Below are 20,272 nucleotides of genomic sequence, written 5' to 3'. Positions count from 1 at the left end.
TAGCAACAGCACTTAGACTTATATAGCACTTCACAGTGCTTTGCAGCCCTCTCTCAGGGGTTTACAGAGTCACCCTATTGCTCCCAACAATCTGGGTCTTCATTTTACCAACCTCAGAAGGATGGAAGGCTGAGTCAACCTTGAGCCTGGTGAGACTCGAACTGCCAAATTGCAGGCAGCTGGCAGTCAGCAGAAGTAGCCTGCAGTACTGCATTCTAACCACTGAACTACCACAGCTCTTAATGCCCATTGAACAGAAGGCAATTCTTCCAGCAGGATATCCTATTTGCTTTGTGGGCCTGTACTCATTGCTGAAGATAAAAACAATATAATATGCTCATCGTTTGTTTTCCAGCATGCCTGTTTCCTTTTTTTTCCAAATGAAAATAATCTTTAATATGATGGGGAAGGGAGATTTATGAGTACAAAGGGAGTGCCTAAAGACATTTTGGTGTGGAGTAGGCACCGCGTTGTGTAGTTCTCCTCTACAGATCTGCTAAGATTGACAAGACAAATGATCTGCCTTAATGTCAGACAGATTATCTTATTCACAGTTATGTCTGAATTAATAGCCTAACTAATAACAAAATACTGCAAAGCTACTTTCAGCAGAATTTGGTTTGCTTAATCTTTATTATATGTTTATGGTAAGTTTGCAATAAAAAGTTTGCTTTATATAGAATTCAAAGCCTTCAACCACCACAGAGGTCTACTCTGATTCAATTTGTTGAAAAAGAATTGTACACCAAGAGCTACAGCACTTTGGGGCTATGGCTTTGATTATCAATGTATTTGTTCTAATTCATAACCGAATGATGTGTAGCCCACTTCCCTGCTTTCTGCTCCATATACATACTTTTGCTTTTGCTCTTTTATACTCAGTCATTCTCTCTCTGTGTTACCACTAGCCAAAGAACACATTCGACGAAATCGACAGAGCCGCACCTTTTTGGTTGAAAACGTCATAGGAGAAATCTGGTCCGAGTTGGAGGAAGGTAGTGTCCATTGTTTTGGTCTTGCTGGTTTTGCATTGCCAGCAGAATATGGTTCTCTGCGAGACTCTTGCCTTGTTCCTTTTAGTGCCTTTGTCAATATTTGATTCTAATAAATGCAGAGGGCCACATAAAGACACATTTGTAAATAAATACATGTCTTAAAAATTCTAGGCCACTGAACAAAACTTCTGTTGTTCTTCCTCACTGGAGTTACTTCCATACCCATCACTGCTTCCCACCATGTGGCCACTCTCCAGATGTGTGGACTTGTTCTCAACACCATACGTGTTGGCTAAAAAATTGTAGAGTTTGGAATCTATCCCTCTGAAGGATTGACCAGGTTTGGGAAGATCTCCTGCCTTTGTAGTTTATGTAACAGGGTGCTGCTTTTACCGATTGCCCTAAATTGTCAGATGATTCAAGACAGAAGGCAAGATTGTTAGCAAGGTCTTGCTAATACAAGTCGTATCATGCCAGGGTTTTAATTTTTCAGTGGCTTTTAGTCAGCTTACATACACAATTCAGCATCCTTTTATTAAAGTCTTTTGCCCCACATAAATTAATTGAGTCGTATGGTTTTCAGAAAGAGATTATTTTTTTGGTGACAGTATCCTAATTATTTTCTAAAAATTTCGCCACCATCTAAAAGTATTTGTAATTTTGTTGACCTATGAATTGCTTTATTTGGACTGTGAAGTGGAATATAAATTCTTTAAATAAGTTATTTGCTGCACGTGCAGGATAACAAGAGCGAGGCAATGGAACTCAGTTGCGTGTTGTGTGACTCATTCAAGAACCATTTATTTATATATTTATAAATATGTTATAAATTTAGAAACCACCCATTTTCCAGGGCGCTGCTCTGGAGAGTCCAAAGAAGGGTTAAACACAGCCAATCTGCCCAGAACTGAATTGAAACTTTAAGCCACGCCTCTGGTGCCGACTCTCCTCAGATTTTTTCAATTCAGCTAGCCCAGTAGACGCTTTAAGATTTTCTCCAGTTCTAAGATTGATTCCTTGGACTCTCCAGAGGAAGAATAATTTTTTAAAACAGCATATTTAAGGATTTTTAGAGCAGGCTGGTGAGTTTAAATTTAAGTTTGTTTTTTTCCCTTTTTAATTGGGTTTTTCTCACCCTTTCGGCTCTCCTGGAGTCCGGGGCTTTGCTCTGGCTCCTAGAAGCCACAGGCAGCTGTTGGGGGAAGCGTGTGGGTCGGAGTGCCGACGCCAGCGCTGTTGGGGCACCCCTACTGGGGGCCGATTCCCACTGGAAGCCCTCCGTTGCAATTTGTGCTTCTAGCAAGTCAAATTGCTGCGTGGGCTTCCAGGGCAGCCATTTTGGCTTCTTCCCTCTTTAAAATTGGCGCGCAGAGCTCCGGTGAGTTCCGGCCGCCATTTTGGATTGCGCAATCTTCCGGCTTTACTTTTAAAAGTTTTTTGCCGCAGCTGCCTGGTGCCTGGCTCTTTGCAGGAGCCGCGTGGAGTCAGACTTGGCCGGTGTGACCGGCGACCTGGGCCCCAATCCAAGCAAGTGATAGCGGCGTGGGATCGTGGCCTGCTGGGTCGCCTCCTTTACTCTCCTGCAGGCGCTGGGAGCGAATTCTGCTCGCGCCTAAAAGATTCCAAGCTACTTCAGGCCTTGCAGTTTCTCTGTCTCCTCAGGAGCATCGTGCTGCGGTGGGCTTTCTGGAGGTGGTGAGTGGTGGTTTCCCATCCCCCTACTGCCCCAACCAGTGATTGTTACCATGGCAGATCAGGCCCCTGAGACTTCTGAGGGTGTCTCTTCCAGAGCCCCTGTAAGACAGGCCGGGAAAGCTGCCAGGGAGGCCATTAGAGGGAATAAGCCTTACTCCAGGCATGGCCCCAAGCAGGGCTCAGGCCTAGACAAAGATGCATTAAGGCAACAGAAGGCCTTAGAAAAACAGTTTTCCAAAGCCCAACAGCAGGCCCAATCTTCCCTTTCGGTGTCTCCTGGGGAGCCCTCCAGGGAAATTCCTCCAGCCCAGGGAGGCCCCATTTCTGATAGTGAAGAAGAAGGGGATTCCTTGGCCATGGCAACTTCTCCAGGCCATTCCATGGCTGATCAGGCTGATCTCTTTGCCTGTCCCTCTGATATGGAGGAGGGACCAGCTCCAATGGGGCCCTTAGCCCCTCAACAGCCGATCCCCGGGCCCACTCAAAGGGTTCGCCCCATTGAGGCCCAAGGGCCTAACCTATCCACTGAAATGCAGGAAATAATTAACAGGGCCATTTCCCAGGGCATTGAGGCAGGCATGCGAAAAGGTGGCAAGCGCACTCGCAAGACCCACCATTTGCAACCCCAGGAGGATTCCAGAGAGATGACTCCTAGCCTTCCACCTCCGTCCCTGCATTCTTCAGTGGCCTCCGATGAGTCAAACTGGGAGGAAGAAGAGGAATTTCTTCCTAGGCAGGAAGCTGAATTCTCTGGGGATGAGGCAAGCCCCGCCAAAAAGCCGGCCTTTTCAGGCTTATTTAATTTGGATAATTTCAAAACCATTTTAGATAAGGCTAAGATCTCAACTCACATGGGGTCCACCCCCCCAGCTCAGGTGGTTGTAGACCCTGATGATCTATCTGGGGATCTCTTTGAGGAACCCATTTCGGTCCAGGAAATAGTTCCTGTACCCAAGATGTTCCTCAATTTAGTTCAAAGACAGTGGGCGCAGCCAGCTACCATGGCTACCCCCAGCAGCCATGACAAGAAGCTATATACGGTGGATGCCAGCCTGGAGGAGCTGCTCAAGCTCCCTCCTATCGATCCCCCTGTAGCGGCTCTTACCTCCTCTTCTGTGCTCCCTCCTGACCTGTTGGAGGGGCTCAAGGCTGAGGACAAGAGAACCGAAACTGCTTGTCACAAGACCCATCAGGCAGCTGCATGGGCCATTAAGTCCTCCGCTTCAGCCTCCTTTTTCTCCAGGGCGGCTCTCCTGTGGCTGAGGCAGTTGTTGAGGAAGATACCTGCCAAGGACGTTAAAGTCAGGCAGGATATCAATAAAATCATGGCAGCCACAGAGTACGCTGCTGATGCCACTCTGAATGCTGCTAAGTTTGCCTCGCGTGCCCTAGCGTCTAATGTTACTTCCAGACGCCTCCTGTGGCTTAGGCACTGGAATGTGGATATGCGCTCCAAATGGAAGCTTGTTACTGCCCCCTTTAAAGGGGACAAGCTGTTTGGTGAGGTCCTTGATCCAGTCCTTGTGGAAAACAAGGACAAAAAGAAAGTGATGCCATCAGTCACCAAAAAGCCTGATCGTAAAGGTCCTGGCTCTTACAGGAGGCAGGCCTTTCGGAACAATGAGCCCTCCACCAGCTCCACCCCCTATCATCGGGCGTATCCCCAGCAGGGTGAGCGGTCTCAGGACCGTCAGTCCTTTCGAGACAGAGGTCGCCAGCAGCCCTTCTCCAAGCGGCCATTTCGGGGGGGCTCCGGCTCCCGACCCTTTAGGAGGTATAAATGACCATCACAGGTCAGCTCCCATAGGAGGGCGGTGGCAGTTGTTCCACGCCAAATGGGAGCAGACCACGTCGGACCAGTGGGTTCTTCAAACGGTCCGCATGGGTCTCACTTTAGAATTCTGGTCCCCCCCTCCCCGCCACTTCATCCGGTGTCCAGTTCCCTCAGGGTTAGTCAAAAGATCCCTCATGGAACAGGAGATAAGGCACCTCAAGGAGATCAGGGCCATAGAACCTGTCCCAGCAGGCCAGGAAGGAAGAGGGTTTTACTCCATCCTGTTTCTGGTCCCCAAAAACTCAGGAGGGTGGAGGGGGATATTAGATCTAAAGAGGTTCAATCACCACGTGACATATCGCAGGTTCAAGATGCAGTCCCTCCAGTCCATCTTGGGGGCATCAGGCCAGGCGATATACTAACGTCCATAGACCTCAAAGAGGCCTACCTCCACATCCCTATCCGCAAAGCCCACCGCAAGTTCCTGAGGTTCTCTTACGCGGGCCTCCATTACCTCCGGGACCACGGGTTCACCATCAACCTGGAAAAAAGTCATCTCGTTCCCACGACCAGACTGAAGCATCTAGGGGCCGTCATCGACACCACCTCGGGCACGGTATCCCTGTCCCCGGAAAGGGTGGCCAGCCTTCGGGAGATGGTCGTTCAGGTGCAGCAGTCACGTCTAGTCAAGGTGGTTCAGCTCTCACAGCTCCTCGGCAAGATGATCTCGTGCCTGTCAATCGTGCCTTGGGCGAGACTTCACTCCCGTCCCCTTCAGTGGCTCCTGCTTCCATATCAAAGAACAAACGAAAGCAGCTCAACAAGACTGATTCCAGTTCCAGCAGAGGTACGTCGCTCTCTAAGTGGTGGTTGTCTCCGGCCCTGTTAAAGGGGTCGCCATTCAAGGAGCCAGTCAGGCTCACCATCACAACGGATGCCAGCCTGTTCGGTTGGGGGGCCCACTGCCACAACCAGCTCGCACAGGGCAGGTGGTCCCCTTCCGAAGCCGCTCACAGCATCAACTGGCTGGAGCTGAGGGCAGTCAGGCTTGCGCTGAAGCGCTTCCAGAGCACCGTTCAGGGCCACCACGTGCGCATCATGACAGACAATGTCGCCACCAAGGTGCACATCAATCGACGGGGGAACGCGCTCCAGATCCCTGATGAAGGAGGCGGAGCTCTTGGGTCGATGGGCGGAGAGGTATCTCCTTTCTCTTCAGGCGGAGCACATCTCGGGCACGAGCAACACCCAGGCGGACTGGCTGAGCAGATCCACAGTCGACCACTCGGAGTGGCGTCTACATCCGCTGCTGTTCCAGCAACTGTCCCAGAGGTTCGGCCTCCCGCTGGTGGACCTGTTCGCCACCGCGGCCAACGCGCATCTTCCGCGGTTCTTCACAAGGTTCCACGACCCGAGGGCGGAAGGAGTCAACGCGCTGCACGGCCCGTGGCCGAAAGGTCTGCTTTACGCTTTTCCCCCGCTACCTCTTCTTCCCAGAGTCATCAGGAAGATCCTAGCAGAGGAGGCGGAGGTGCTGCGGGTAGCACCGTACTGGCCCAGGAGAACCTGGTTTGCAGACTTGGTGAGTCTTTCGATCAACACCACCGTGGCGGATTCCTCCACAGGACATCTCTCTCAGCCAGGGGGCCCTTCAACATCCAGAACCCCAGTGGCTGCAGCTGGCCGTCTGGCACTTGAGAGGGATCTCCTAAGCAGAGGCAAGTTGTCAGACAAGGTGATTGGCACCATCCAAGCGTCACGACGGCAGTCCACGACGCGCATCTACGACGCCACTTGGAAATCCTTCGCCAGCTGGTGCACGGCTCATGGTACGTCTGCGCCCCTTGCTTCGGTTCCTGTCATCCTGGACTTCCTGCAGGAAGGTTTGGACAAGGGCCTGGCACCTAACACCCTGAGGCGCCAGGCAGCAGCCCTGTCAACCATCCTCTCAGTTGAGGGCTACGCATCTCTTGGCCGGAATCCGACCATCCGCAGTTTCCTCAGGGGAGCGACCAACCTGAGACCCCCAGTGGTCCACAGATACCCATCTTGGGATCTCAGTGTAGTGTTGCGGTCCCTCATCGGGCCCCCGTTTGAACCCATTAAGACAGCCAGTCTCAGACACCTCACATTCAAGACGGTTTTTTCTGGTCGCTATCACGTCTGCTCGTCGCATATCGGAACTGGCTGCCTTGTCAGTCAGAGAGGACTTGTGTCTCATTCGTAACGACAGAGTAATCCTGAGGCTGGACCCTTCCTTCATTCCGAAGGTCAATTCCTGGTTTCATCGGGCGCAGGAGGTGGTCCTTCCGGATTTTTGTCCGCATCCTCGGCACCCGAGGGAAAAGTGCTGGCACATGCTGGATGTGCGCAGGACTATTCGCAGATACATCAAGCGCACGGCCAGTTTTCGGAAATCCGAATCTCTATTCGTCTCCTTTCAACCAGCTTCTCAAGGCAAGAAGGTCTCTTCATCTACCATCGGCGGATGGCTGCGAGCCTGCATTGCGCTTGCCCACGTTTTACAGTCCGTTCCTGTGCCTCGCAATATCACAGCACATTCGACTAGAAGCGCCGCCACCACAGCTGCCTGGTCTACACAGGCACCGATTGAAGAGATCTGCAAGGCGGCCACCTGGACTTCTCTGTCTCCATTTGTCCGAAATTACAAACTGGACAGTTTTGCATCGGCGGAAGGGGCCTTTGGGAGGCATGTTCTTCAGGGCATCCATACCAGCGGAGCGACCCTGATGGCTGAGCCTTCCCGCCCTAGTGACAGTTAGCTTGGGCATGTCCCTTCTTTGGACTCTCCAGAGCAGCGCCCTGGAAAATGACCATTGTCTTACCTGAAGGGTCCTTTTCAGGGCGCTGCAACGGAGAGTCCACCCCGCCCTGGGGTCTATTCTCCGCTGGTGTTTGTGAAGTCACAGTGTTGTTTGTTGTTTCTGTTATTGTTGTTGGACTATGTTTGACTTGTTCCATATTAGACTTCCAGTTGAAGTTTCAGCGCACAACTGTTCCACGTCTTCATTGAATAAATCTGAGGAGAGTCGGCACCAGAGGCGTGGCTTAAAGTTTCAATTCAGTTCTGGGCAGATTGGCTGTGTTTAACCCTTCTTTGGACTCTCCGTTGCAGCGCCCTGAAAAGGACCCTTCAGGTAAGACAATGGTCATTTCCCTCACAGAGGGACTCTGGGTAGTGAGTAGCGTACAAGTAAGATATAAAGAGATAAAACTGTGTATAAATATTACATTAGGAGGCAAGAATAGTTACATTCAAAGTTAAAAAGGCCAGAGGAGGGATAGTCTTCGAGAGGCCAACCAGCCCCACGGCTGCATGTTACTTTGGGAGCCCCAAGCAAGTTGTCAGAGCCAGGACTTTAGGCATTTCCACAAGGTCAGGAAAATGAGAGCCCACCTCAGTTGTTGGGGGGGGGGGGGCAGAATGTTTCAAAGGGCAGGGGAAATGACAGACAAATCTCTCTACCTGGACTCTTGCCAGTAATAATTCTTTAGCTGATGGGTCTACAACTTTCTTCTACTGTAGATAGTGTCCAGATTAAAAGGTTTCATATTTTGTAGTCACGCTTGATTGTTAACAAAAACCTTGAACCAAGATAGTGTTTCAAGAACTTTTAATAGGCTCCCCAACATACCCTCCCTGCCTGGGTGGGATGGGCCATTGTAATGGGATGAAGATGGTTCTGCAGGTAACCTGGTCCCATACCATGTAGGGCTTTAAAGGTCACCTTGATTTGCACCTGGAAGCATCTGGCCTCCAATGGAGCTGATGCAGCAGAGGTGTTACATCTCCCTTCATTGGGCGCTCAAGATTGCTTGCTGACCTAATTCTGTACCACCTGAAGCTTCCATATACTCTTCAGGGATAGGCCCATGTAGAATGCATTGCAATAATCCAAACAAGAGATGAACAAGTTGCCTAAAGGCATGATGAAAGCACATTGCTTTGCAGTGTAGGACCCACTATAAATCTATTTATCTTTATTAACTAGCGTATTATTTAAAGTAAATGACAGTATAAGTAAGCCATTCTGGTTATCACTCAGTACATGGTTCAAGCATCAGTGGCCAAAAGTGATGCGATCCTAATTTGCTCTCCATTTTGAAATTGCTGTCTGTTTAGTAGCAAACTAGTTCATAACATTTGTAACTTTTGCATGGTTTTTTTTTGGGTAAACTTCTTGTGATTTTTATGAAGTGGCTTTTAAAATAAATGCAAAATTCCCATCAGGGCGAGAAAAACCCAACTGTTGTTATTCCATTTGAATTAATAGGTGACCGTTACATAGTTGTGGATGGGGGAGGAGGAACAGTTGACGTGACTGTGCACCAGATCAGGTTACCGGAAGGACACCTGAAGGAACTATACAAGGCAACAGGTAAAATAGATTCCTTGCTCCTACTGATTATAGAACATTTAATTTCTTCACCCTGAAAACAACTTGAAACAAGGTTTGCTGGAAGTCACGTAGTCTGTTCCAAAGAAGCTTATCTTTGAAGAAAAGCAAAAATTGGCATTGTGGTTCTTCAACTTTCTTTACTTCAAGAAATGAAGAATCAATTATACAGTGCATTGATTCTACTATATAACATTGTCCCTCGGATTCATTATGAGTTTTTCTATGTAACTGAGATCAGAGTATCAGTTTATTCTAACAGGCATTTTAAATGAAGATCCATAGGGACGGCTACATGCATGCATATATTACTCACTTGGGAACTCCTTGACAAACGACACATTCAAAGACCGGATAAGTTATGCTGTGGGATGGTCATTTTGGCTAGCCATGCACAACCCACTATCCATGGCTTTTATACAGATGTTGTATATTTGTCCATGAATAGACTTCCTGATGGTGCCAGGATGTCTCTCATATAGATTTCTAGACACAGCTATGGGTGGATACATAGGGCTAGAGCTCTGTCCCCTTGTGCATTGAGTATACAAAAGTGGCATGTTTGACCACAAACATTTTGATGGCAAAGAACAAACAGAGCTGATTCCCGTCATGTGGTAATCTGATCCTATGGGAAAGATATTGAAAATTCATGGCAATGCTCCTACTGTTGCCTTTAATAGCCTTTTATCACAGCAGAAAGGTGCTTGAATTGTCTAGACCAGTGGTTCTCAACCTGTGGGTTGGGACCCCTTTGGGGGTCGAACGACCCTTTCACAGGGGTCGCCTAAGACCATCGGAAAATATTTTCGATGGTCTTAGGAAATGAGACACCAATTTTATGGTTGGGGGTCACCACAACATGAGGAACTGTATTAAAGGGTTGTGGCATTGGGAAGGTTGAGAACCACTGGTCTAGACAAAATCTTTAGGCAAAATGCTATACCCATAATTTTTCACTGTTTCATTTCTTAAATAACGTTTTCCATTAACAGTGTTTTATTTCTCATGCAGGAGGGCCGTATGGCTCTTTAGGTGTAGACTATGAATTTGAAAAACTTCTGTGCAAAATATTTGATGAAGATTTTATTGAACAATTTAAAATCAAGCGACCTGCTGCCTGGGTTGATCTGATGATAGCGTTTGAGTCTCGCAAGAGAGCAGCAGCTCCAGATCGGACAAATCCACTGAATATTACCCTGCCGTTTTCTTTCATTGACTACTATAAGAAGTTTCGAGGTCACAGTGTAGAACATGCCTTAAGGAAAAGCAAGTAAGTCAGAAATTAGTTAAGCTGTTCTGTGATTGTTTTTTTTCTGGAAATAAATCATATGGAATCACTGATACTTAAAAAAAATAGATGTGCAGAAGATTCACCATAGAATAATCCAGAAAGTTTCTTGTATTAGTTGCATGAAATATGAATAATTAATTCAATTTCAATTGGACAAATTGCTAACAATATGTGAAGGAATACCAGCATAAACAGAGCTTTTTCTTCCTTTCCAGCATCAAGCTTGTAAAATTGCCAGACCCAAACCTCCTTCCTTAACTAGTCCATTACAAAAAGAAAACCACAGCTTTTGTTATCCCTTCCTTAAAAATTTCATTTTGTGGAATTGCTCCATTTATCATGAGGATGTAGGCTGTTTATCATAGCATTTGCTAAGGTAAACAATCTTAAAGTATGTGAGAAGGATGTGGGAAGGTTTTTTTCCTTCTATTTGGAACAATCTACCATTAATAAGTGATAGAAAGGATGGCGTACTATGCAGGTCAATGGTGTATCTTTAGAATTTTGTCTTTAGAATTTTTTAAAAGCATCAAAGGCCTCTTCTGACAGGAGGATGAAAAAATCTAGCCCTCTGCTACAAGAACATTTCTGTTCACACAAAATATGACACTTGAATTTCACCATCTGGCTACGCCTCATTGTCACATGTTGTTCTGATCCAAAAGACTCACCAACTCAAAAGCAGCACTTGAGAAAGTGAGTGCCCTTCCTTGTGCAAACAGAAGTGTGTTATGCTAGTGCAAAGCCTATAGTCATCTTTAAAAGCATGTCCTTGCTGTGAATGACTTTTTGTCTGTAACAAGTGGCAATCAATTCAAGATGAGAAATTCTGCCTGCCTATTTTGCAGGGAGAAGGGATGTCAGGCACAGGAAACAAGTTATATTTCAGTGGCAAGAGTTTCCCGCCAGTTTTAAACAATATTTCCCTTCTAAAGAGTGTTAGGTGTAGAGGTGTACAGAGGAATGTGGACTGACCTTGCCTTAAGACTTTTCCATCTTGATGTTAAATGGAAAATGGAATTGCACAAGTGAGATTGATTCCTGACATGATAAAGAATTAACTGCTTGACCTCTGTCCCTAAAATCTATGTTCCTACAGAGCGGCTGGAGTTGAAGGGTCAGAGCTGGTGTACATCCTTGTACTAACCTTATACATGTAGACTTATAAATATTCAGTAAGGATCATTTTCAGTCTTTTTCCCAAATGGAATATAGATCCATCTTTTCACATTCCCTACAAAAAGTTCCAAGTAATTCTTAATCTGTAGAGTGTTGCCTCCGTTGACTTTGTCCCTATCTTCAAGAAAGTTTCTTAGAACTAGGGTAGGTTTTTTTAAACAGTTGCTTTCTTTGTTTTTTTGCAGCGTGGATTTTGTGAAGTGGTCCTCCCAAGGAATGCTGAGAATGAGTCCTGATGCAATGAATGCCCTCTTCAAACCTACAATTGACCACATTATAGAACATCTCAGTAGGTATTAAGGGTGTATAAGGCTTTAAAGTCATTAAGAGTCAGAACATTCAGAATGTAGAGATCTTATCTCTTCAGGACAATTAATCCAAAATGTTTATGATATTGCACTCTTTTTAGCAGTTATTTAGTCTAATAATAATAATAATAATTTTATTTGATTAGCCGCAACCCTCTCCCGAAGGACTCGGGGCGGCGTACAATCAAACAGATAAAAAATACACATAAGACAAACATATATACAAAAAACAGAGACATATACATATGTGCATGGAGGAGGATGGACTTAAGTGAAAGACAGTTAAAAATACAATTTAAAATCCCCTAATAAAATTACCAAATTAAAAAACCCATCAGGAGCGTTACTAAGTTATGGTCGAGCCAGGCCAGCTATTTGGAAAAGGTGGGTCTTGAGCTTGACACGGAAGGAGCGGAGGTCAGTAGTAGTCCTAATATCCGGGGGGAGGTCATTCCACAGGGCTGGGCCCGCCACAGAGAAGGCTCTGCTCCTAGGCGCCGCCCCATGGCACTGTCTGGTAGACGGCACCTGGAGAAGTCCCTCTCTGTGCGAGCGGATGGGTCGTAGGGATGTATGGGGCAGAATACGATCCCGCAGGTAACTAGGTCCTGAGCCATGGAGCGCTTTAAAGATCGTAATCAAAACCTTGAAACGCACTCGATAGACCACAGGGAGCCAGTGCAGCTCGCGCAGGAGAGGTGTCACATGGGAGTACTTGGTACTCCCCATAATCACCCGCGCGGCCGCATTCTGGACCAAATGAGTATATAAGTCTTTTATCGTAATTTCCACTGAACATACAGCCTGAAAAATACAAATTCTATATGCCAGAAATAATTATGTTTTTGTTTAAAGATTATCATTTCTGTAGGATTATGGTTGAGATTATCAAATTAATATGAAGAATGTTGCCTATTTTGATTTCTTTACACCATCTTCCTTCCTGAACACCTATATACTGTATAACATCCTGATCCATAAGTTTCTATATATACCCCCATAGACACGCATACATATACCTATACCTAATGTTTTTATCAAATTGTTCTGATGAGACTAGATTCTTTTCTCACTGGGTCTCAGTAAATGCACTATTTTTCTCATCCCTTGGATTTCTTTTTCTGCTCAGGTGAGATTTTTGACAAACCTGAACTGACAAATGTAAAGTTTCTATTCCTTGTGGGTGGATTTGCTGAAGCCCCACTTCTACAACAAGCTGTCCAGAATTCTTTTGGCTCAAAATGCCGAATCATCATCCCTCAAGATGTGGGTCTCACCATCCTCAAAGGAGCAGTCCTCTTTGGTCTGGATCCTGCTGTCATTAAAGTGCGTCGTTCCCCCTTGACCTACGGGGTGGGAGTCCTGAATCGCTATGTGGAAGGGAAGCACCCTACTGAAAAGTTGCTAGTTAAAGATGGCACCCGTTGGTGCACCGACGTCTTTGACAAGTTCATATCGGCTGACCAGTCTGTGGCACTCGGGGAGACGGTGTCCCGCAGCTATACCCCTGCCAAGCCTTCTCAGCTGGTCATTGTGATCAACATCTACAGCTCGGAACACGATAATGTGAATTTCATCACTGAACCTGGAGTGAGGAAGTGTGGCACGCTGCGCTTGGATCTCACAGGAAGTGACAAATCCCTGCCAGGCCGGAGGGAAATCAAAACGCTAATGCAGTTTGGAGACACTGAGATTAAAGCCATGGCAATTGACGTTGCCACTTCTAAAAGTGTAAAAGCTGGCATTGATTTCCTAAACTACTGATTTTTTTTTCTTTTCTTTTCCATGACCCTCACCACCTATTGTTTCCATGTTCTGTTCACTGGCTGCCCAAAACATACTGAATTTTGGCTAGATAGATAAAGCATAGAAGAAGAAAGCATCAGGATTTTTAATTATCATTATTATTATTTTTGCTCTTCAAATTACCAATTCTGAGTCTGAACGTAGAGTTATCAGGTGCTACACAGTAAAGTGAACAACTCAAATATGTAATGAAAATTAAGCGCTGAAATATTACTGCCCTCTTTATTTGGGAGACATGTCGCTTTACTTGATGTCTTTCATATGTTCTGAATTCTAGGGCCTATTCATCAAACCTGTCATTTCTACATTTAGGATACCAACTAATGTACTTTTTTTTTTTGAAGCACTAAAAGTGAAATTTATAACCACGATTTGTGGTTATCCATTTCACAGTAGAAATACGTTTTCTGCTATTTTAAAAGATAACCTCTCTTATTTATACGATGGAGTAGGAATACTGGAATTTAAGCATGTAAAATTGCAAATGAACAGGTTTAGAAATTGGGTCTTTGTAGCACAAAACTGTTGTTTGTTTATAGGATCAAATGACTTGTTGGTTTGGTGGGGGTTTGCTTCTGTTCAATGAAGTTTTAAGTTAGTAAACCTGTTAGAGCTGCAATCTTATTAAAGAAATGATCCAGTAGTAACATTGGTGGGAAATGCTGAAGCAACAAGTATACTTAATGTCTAGATAATGCCAACAAGGATTAGAACATTATTTTAGGAAAGGAATTCCTCCCCCCTGTGGAGAGAAGTGACATTGCACCTGAATAATTGGCCATTTATAGTTTAAAAAGCACTAAATGTTCTGTCCAATTAATTAACACCAACTTTAATTTTACAACACTGATGCTTGCATTTTCCTCTTTTCCAATATTGAATAGAAAAACTTCCCAAAGATTAAACCAATTCTGTAAATGAGAAAGTGTTCCCACTTCCCATTTTACTGTTGGCAACCTCTGGCTTTATTTATCTATACCTCTCGTCAGCCAGTTCTTGTACAAAACAAACAAAGGGGGTGTGGTAGCAATAGTTAACCAGAGATCATCTCTATCCTCAGGTTGTAGAGCGAAAGGATCCATTTTCATTGTCTTTCTCAGCCATGCCAAACAAAGGAATAACTTCCTATGTTGATCCTAGAAAGTGGTATCTCATACAAGAAAAGTGGTAACGTTTTCCTGGGGCCAACTTAATTATTTGATAAAATAATATATATAAATAAATTACTATAGAAGTTACTCAACATTTCATTAAGGAAAAAAAATTAAATTCACAACTTAGGTACATTGTCTGCTATTTACCAATTCCTGCAGAATCAGATGTTCTCCCTATATCTCCCCTTTGGAATAACTGCATAAACCAGGGGTGTCAAACTTCCTCGCATCGCGGGCCGTATCATAGTGTATCACGATGTTTTTGCCTTTGCGGAGCAGGGGTGGGTGTGGCCTGTGTGGGCCGTATCTGACCCGCAGGCCGCCGGTTTGCCAGGCCTGGCATAAACAGATGTTCAAGAAGTTGAATGTTCCTTGAAGGAAATGTACTGTCTTCAGCTTAGCTCCTTGTGAGCTTCTTCCATTCTGTGACCAATAGCCTGACTTCAGCAAAAGACCCCAGGGAAAGTAACTTCTTGGCAGAGAAAAAGAAAACCTTGCAAAGTAGTAGTTGAGCAGTGTTGTTTCTGACCAGAAGAGGGAGTACAGGCATTATTTCTGAGATCACCTAAATGGGTTCCAAGGGACACAACAATACTTTACATACAAGGTGAATGAAGCTTTAACTGACTTATATCCAAGAAGGGAGAATGAAACCTCAATCTTCACGTAGAAACTAGCTAAAACTCTAGTGCCGTCTTGTCCAAGATGGTGTCATCCAGTAGTGTTGGCCTGTAAATCCTAGAATTCCCAGGCAAGATAACCAGCAACTATGTTGTACAGGAATTCTCATAACTACAATGTCAAAACTCCCTAAAAGCACTACATTGTGGAAGAACCCCAGCAACACCGGGCTGCCTCTGCTCAGTCTGTCTAAAACTGCCTATGCCATAAAAAAATCTCTGATGTGACTACAGATGAGTTGATGAAACTACACTGCCAGCCTAGTGTGTCTTTCCAGGCTAACAACTTACAATATGAAGGCTGCTTCCAGTTGAGCACTACAATTCAGGGCTTGATAGGTAGCTAATTCCAACATGTTGGATTTGAGGCCAAATTCATGACAGCGGAAGGGTCTGTTTTGTCAGCTGGAAGCTGACACTCCCCCCCTCCCCCCAACACTGAGAAAATACATTGTCATCCAATGAAATCCATTATGCTTTCAAGATGTCTGAAAGCTAATTGTTTAGCTGGATCTTTTTTCCTATTAGCTATGCATGAACGAAAAGCCATAGAATTGTTTTCCTTTTTTCCCCTCTCAAAAATCTCAGATTTCTTATTAAGCACATAATTTGGGGACAAACTGCATCCCGCAAACATCTTGATTTTCTAGGAAGACTTTAAAGGTCCCCTTTGCATTATGTGCTATAAATAATATTGCCTGATAGAATGAGAATAAGCTTTGATTTACGATCAGAGGAATAGATTGGGTCATTATAATTACAGCATCTAAACTTGTTCCTCCAATAATTATTCCCCTGGAATAATTATAAAGTATGCATGCTGGCATTTCTTCTTTCATCCTGACTGCTGTGTTTTTAAAAGGCATTTTTTTTCCTGTATGAGTGAGTGAATGCCTTTCTGTAGCTTTCAAACAAGCAACTCCATGGAATGAGCTATGAACAAGAATTATTTGATGTATATACAATATTTAAATATTGTACAGATGTTTTCTTTCTGAAAGTGGTATTTTCTTGTACAGAATGATCTTTATCCCTGTTGATTTGCATCAGTGTTTAATTTTAAATAATATAGTTTCTTCCGTAACTTCAGTAATTACAGGCTTTTAAAGATGACAAGAGATGTAATGCACAAAGATGATCTTATAATAAGGGGAGTGGAATGTCAGGATGTCAGACAGTACCACATTATTCTCCGTGCTACGCAAATAATAGCTTACAGACACAGTGCTGGATTTTTTATTATTTTCGCTTTAACAGGTACAGGCTGCCTTAATGCTATGCATCTGTGCTCTGTTTTGGATAATACCTGCTCTATATAGAAAGTAGATGATCAGTTACCACATTTTCACACCAAATGAACTCCAGTTTCAAGGCATACATTTTATTTTAATTATGTCTCTTCTGCCAGACAAAAACTGTGCCACAATGAAGCATTGGAAAGGAAGGGACCCCAGCAATGGCAGATGAGTTGAAGTTAGTACAGGCCTGTACCATCCTCTGATTATAGAACATATATCAAGCTGAGTCAGGAATCGGCTCAATACAAAATCACACGTTGGATGCTTTAATGCCCGGATAAGCCTCGAATGAGTGTTTCTCAACCTTGGCAAGTTTATGACTGGTGGACTTCCATCGCCCAGAATTCCCCAAGTATCAGGCATGGGGGTTGAAATCCATCCCTCATAAACTTGCTGAGAAACGCTGCAATAGGCCAATGGTACTTTTCTTGTATTATGAAATATATATCCCAAATTGTGGAAACACAATTGTTGACTGAGTCACACAATCTCACTGTAAGACTATATTTCATTTTTTTTACCCTACTCCCGTGTCTATCTACTTGCTACATCATCATAACCTCAATAGAATGCTGGTTTATGACTTAGAATTAACATAAAGGGCAGAAATGATTAAAAAGTGCTTCCTGTTCAATTACTGTGCCTTTAAAAGTCATATTAACTTTCATGGGTGATTCTTTGAAGCTGTAACACACACACACACACACACACACACACACAAGCAGAAGCTGAAAAGGTCAGACTACTTCAAGCAATAGCAAAAAAAAAAAAATGGCACTGGCAGGAGGTGTGAAACATTTATTTCCTTTTCAAGGTGCACGGCCCTCTTACATAATGGAGATACACATTTTAACCCAATACTGCACCTGAGAAATAAGCCCCAACCTCAGCAGGGTTTACTCCTGGGGAAATGGGTTTAGAACTACAGTGCTTATGACTTATATCAGAAAAACTGGATGCAACTAATTTCCATCAGCCTACTTCAGAGGAGGTTTGTTGCAGGAAGGAAAATGTTAGGGATGTCTAAGCTATCAGCACTTTCCCCCTCAAACTCTTGAATTGTCAGCTTGTGTGAGGAAGATACTTTTTCAACATTTCTGCAAATTTCAGTCACTAGATCCTTTATAATATTCTTGCTTAGCCTTTTCTTTCTTTGCACTTTGCTGTCTTGTTCTGGCTTTAAGGAAGGCTGATTAGAATCACTTCCCAATCTGAATTGCTTTTCAAAGCCATAGGTTAATCAATCCACTTTTAACAAATTCATTCCCCTTTTTACATAGCAAAGCAAATTTAAAATGGTTTCCTGCAACTCCTTCCCCCACTTCCAGCATATATTTCTTGAAGTGTCCTCATATGATTTTAGACTACTTTTCAATGGGTTATATTTCTGGTACAGAAAGCTTGATAGGAGCAAGGTTTATTTTTGTTATAAACTTTTATTTTCCCTAAACAAAAGTGCATGCATAACAAGCGTCTGTACTCCTGTCTTCATCCATCAAGCTATCAACAAATTAGCTACTATTCCAGATCCAAAGTACTATATTCCTACATTATTGAGAAGCCATACACTTGTGATGCAAGGTGTTACCGTCACGCCTGCGGGAGGTCAGAGGTCCTTTAATTTCTGCATAAAGATTTGTTCCTTTTTAAAAAATGACTTAGAATAATATTAAAAGTTAACCAGTTATTTAGCAGTGCAGAGCTTACATGAAAATATTGCCTTTGGATGGAGAGACATGTAAAATTCTGAACTGATTAATGCCTCAATGTGCTTTGTTTCGTATACCTGCAGCCAATGAAGGGAGATAACTCGTGGAAGGCTGCTATGCTTGCAAAATATATAGTATAGCCAACAAACCACTTCAGCTATAATCCTGCCAACAGAAGTACAAATATATTGGCTGATTTGCTCTTTTGGGGCTTGTGCTACTTTTAGTTACATATATAAAGCTTTCGACAGTTTTTAGAATATATATACACATGGATACACACAAATATAGAATGCCACTGATATAGGATTCAGCTTTTTGGAAAATATTTTTTCCTCCCTGCTGTCAGCTCCACCCTAAACAGCATAATTTTGCTGTTCTCTCTGCCACTCAGGTTCTACCCTCCCCTTCCTAAAATAATAGTGGAAATAGGATAGATGTTTAATGGAACAGTTTAGAAATAGAATATGTAATGCTGTGACAACTTCAGGCTTTATTATGAAGCACTAGGTTACACTTAAAATAAATGGTAAATAAATGCTTATTTATAGGTAGAATTTATCCTGTCTTAAGTTGGTAGAAACCATCAAAATGCGTGTAGAAAATTAAAGTTCCCACAAATTATAAGATGCATCTACCCATCTGCTGGTTTCTTGCAAGTGGGCAAGATGTTGACTGCGTGAAAAGACACAGGTTCAAGTCCATTCTCAGCCACAGAAATGAGTTCAGTACCTTTGGGCCAAATGCTTTCTCACAGCCCAGCTGATCTCATGGTGTTGTCAGGAAGGAGAAAAACTTGAGTCTTAAGTGCACCACTATGAGTTCCTGGAGAAAAGGCAGGATATAAGAAGAAACCGATAAATGAAGTTATTTAGTAAAATAATTCAGAAAATGTTGTAAAAGGAAAGTTTGTTCTATTGATAAAATATTCACCCTGAGCCGCAACATTTCTCTGCTTTCAGTAGAAGTTTCTGTTAGGGCAAAATCTTAAGAAAACGAAACTGGAAATCTTGTCAATCAAATCTGAGCTTGCTAAGAGAGATCTCAACGATTTGGATAAGCAAATATATCAATATGTTAAAAGATCTACTTTTCAAACAAGGGTTGTGTAATTATTATAGCAAATTGCAATATTTATGGGGAAGAAATCCAGGGTACTTTTGCGTAGGTTGTGGAGCATAAGGCCAATGTATACATCTATGCTTGGATAGCTTCTAAAAGTTTGTAAAAACAATCTGACCCGTGTGATTTCATTGCTTGCCTTCCTGGTTCGATTCTTATGCACTACTAAATTCTGAAGATTACAGCTTGTTACATTTACATCTGAAAACACTGCTGTTCAAAATTTCAAATAAATTAGTATATCAGGTTGGAAGTCATGTTTTGTGTTATTTTTTAAAGCTTCTTGTGTAAAAGTTATTTTCTGTTCAGTGGTGTTTACATTATTCTTTAAGCTTGCCAGTATTTTCAGGTACTTTTCACTGTTCTGCTTTGTCTAATATTTAATTGTTACATCTTTGCAATTGGGATATTCCAAATTTATTTTTGAAATATACTAAATGCTGTGAAATAACCTTACATAAGAAACAAAAGGGGGACGGACGGACGGACCCCACTCTGAATCCAGAATCAAAGCCTATGGCTCTTCCTTAGTATTTTAGTTCTCCAGAGGACTTCCCTTGGAAATTCTCATTTCTTCTAATTAATATCCAACGTTCCTGAAAACTACGATGTTTTTTTTTCAAATCAGAGGGACAAAATCCAACGTATGCTTCCTCTGAAGTAATCGCCATGTTTTAATGGTCCTTGCTACAAACAAACTACTTCTTCAGTCATGTTGCCTGCTGCGTCATTTTCAAATAAAGGTGGACTTCATGCCGACCACGAATCGTGGCTCTCAAATCTTCCATCAGCCTGATGGTGTCACGTTGAATATAAACTCCTGTGCGGAACTACTATATT

At 43.5% G+C, this 20,272-nt stretch overlaps 1 protein-coding gene across 8 annotated transcripts in view; it reads left to right on the top strand.

Annotated features, from left to right (window-relative positions):
- The window catches only part of HSPA12A (heat shock protein family A (Hsp70) member 12A), a 62,246-nt gene extending 42,529 nt beyond the window's left edge, over nucleotides 1-19,717 (top strand). For 7 of the 8 annotated variants that reach the window (XM_081954377.1, XM_081954375.1, XM_081954373.1 and 4 more), the window contains exons 8-12: nucleotides 909-995; nucleotides 8,760-8,864; nucleotides 9,897-10,155; nucleotides 11,541-11,644; nucleotides 12,793-19,717. In XM_081954377.1, coding sequence (XP_081810503.1) covers nucleotides 909-995; nucleotides 8,760-8,864; nucleotides 9,897-10,155; nucleotides 11,541-11,644; nucleotides 12,793-13,427 — 1,190 coding nt within the window. In that variant the 3' untranslated portion in view covers nucleotides 13,428-19,717. The remainder of the gene's footprint in view (nucleotides 1-908; nucleotides 996-8,759; nucleotides 8,865-9,896; nucleotides 10,156-11,540; nucleotides 11,645-12,792) is intronic. The other variant, XM_081954374.1, reaches the window with a different exon arrangement.
- Nucleotides 19,718-20,272: the final 555 nt, after the last annotated feature.

Source organism: Natrix helvetica (genome assembly GCF_964273705.1).
Source record: "Natrix helvetica genome assembly, chromosome: 5".
Lineage (NCBI taxonomy): Eukaryota > Metazoa > Chordata > Lepidosauria > Squamata > Natricidae > Natrix > Natrix helvetica.
The sequence above is the reverse complement of the archived record's forward strand: the minus strand, read 5'-3'. Positions and strand labels throughout refer to the sequence as shown.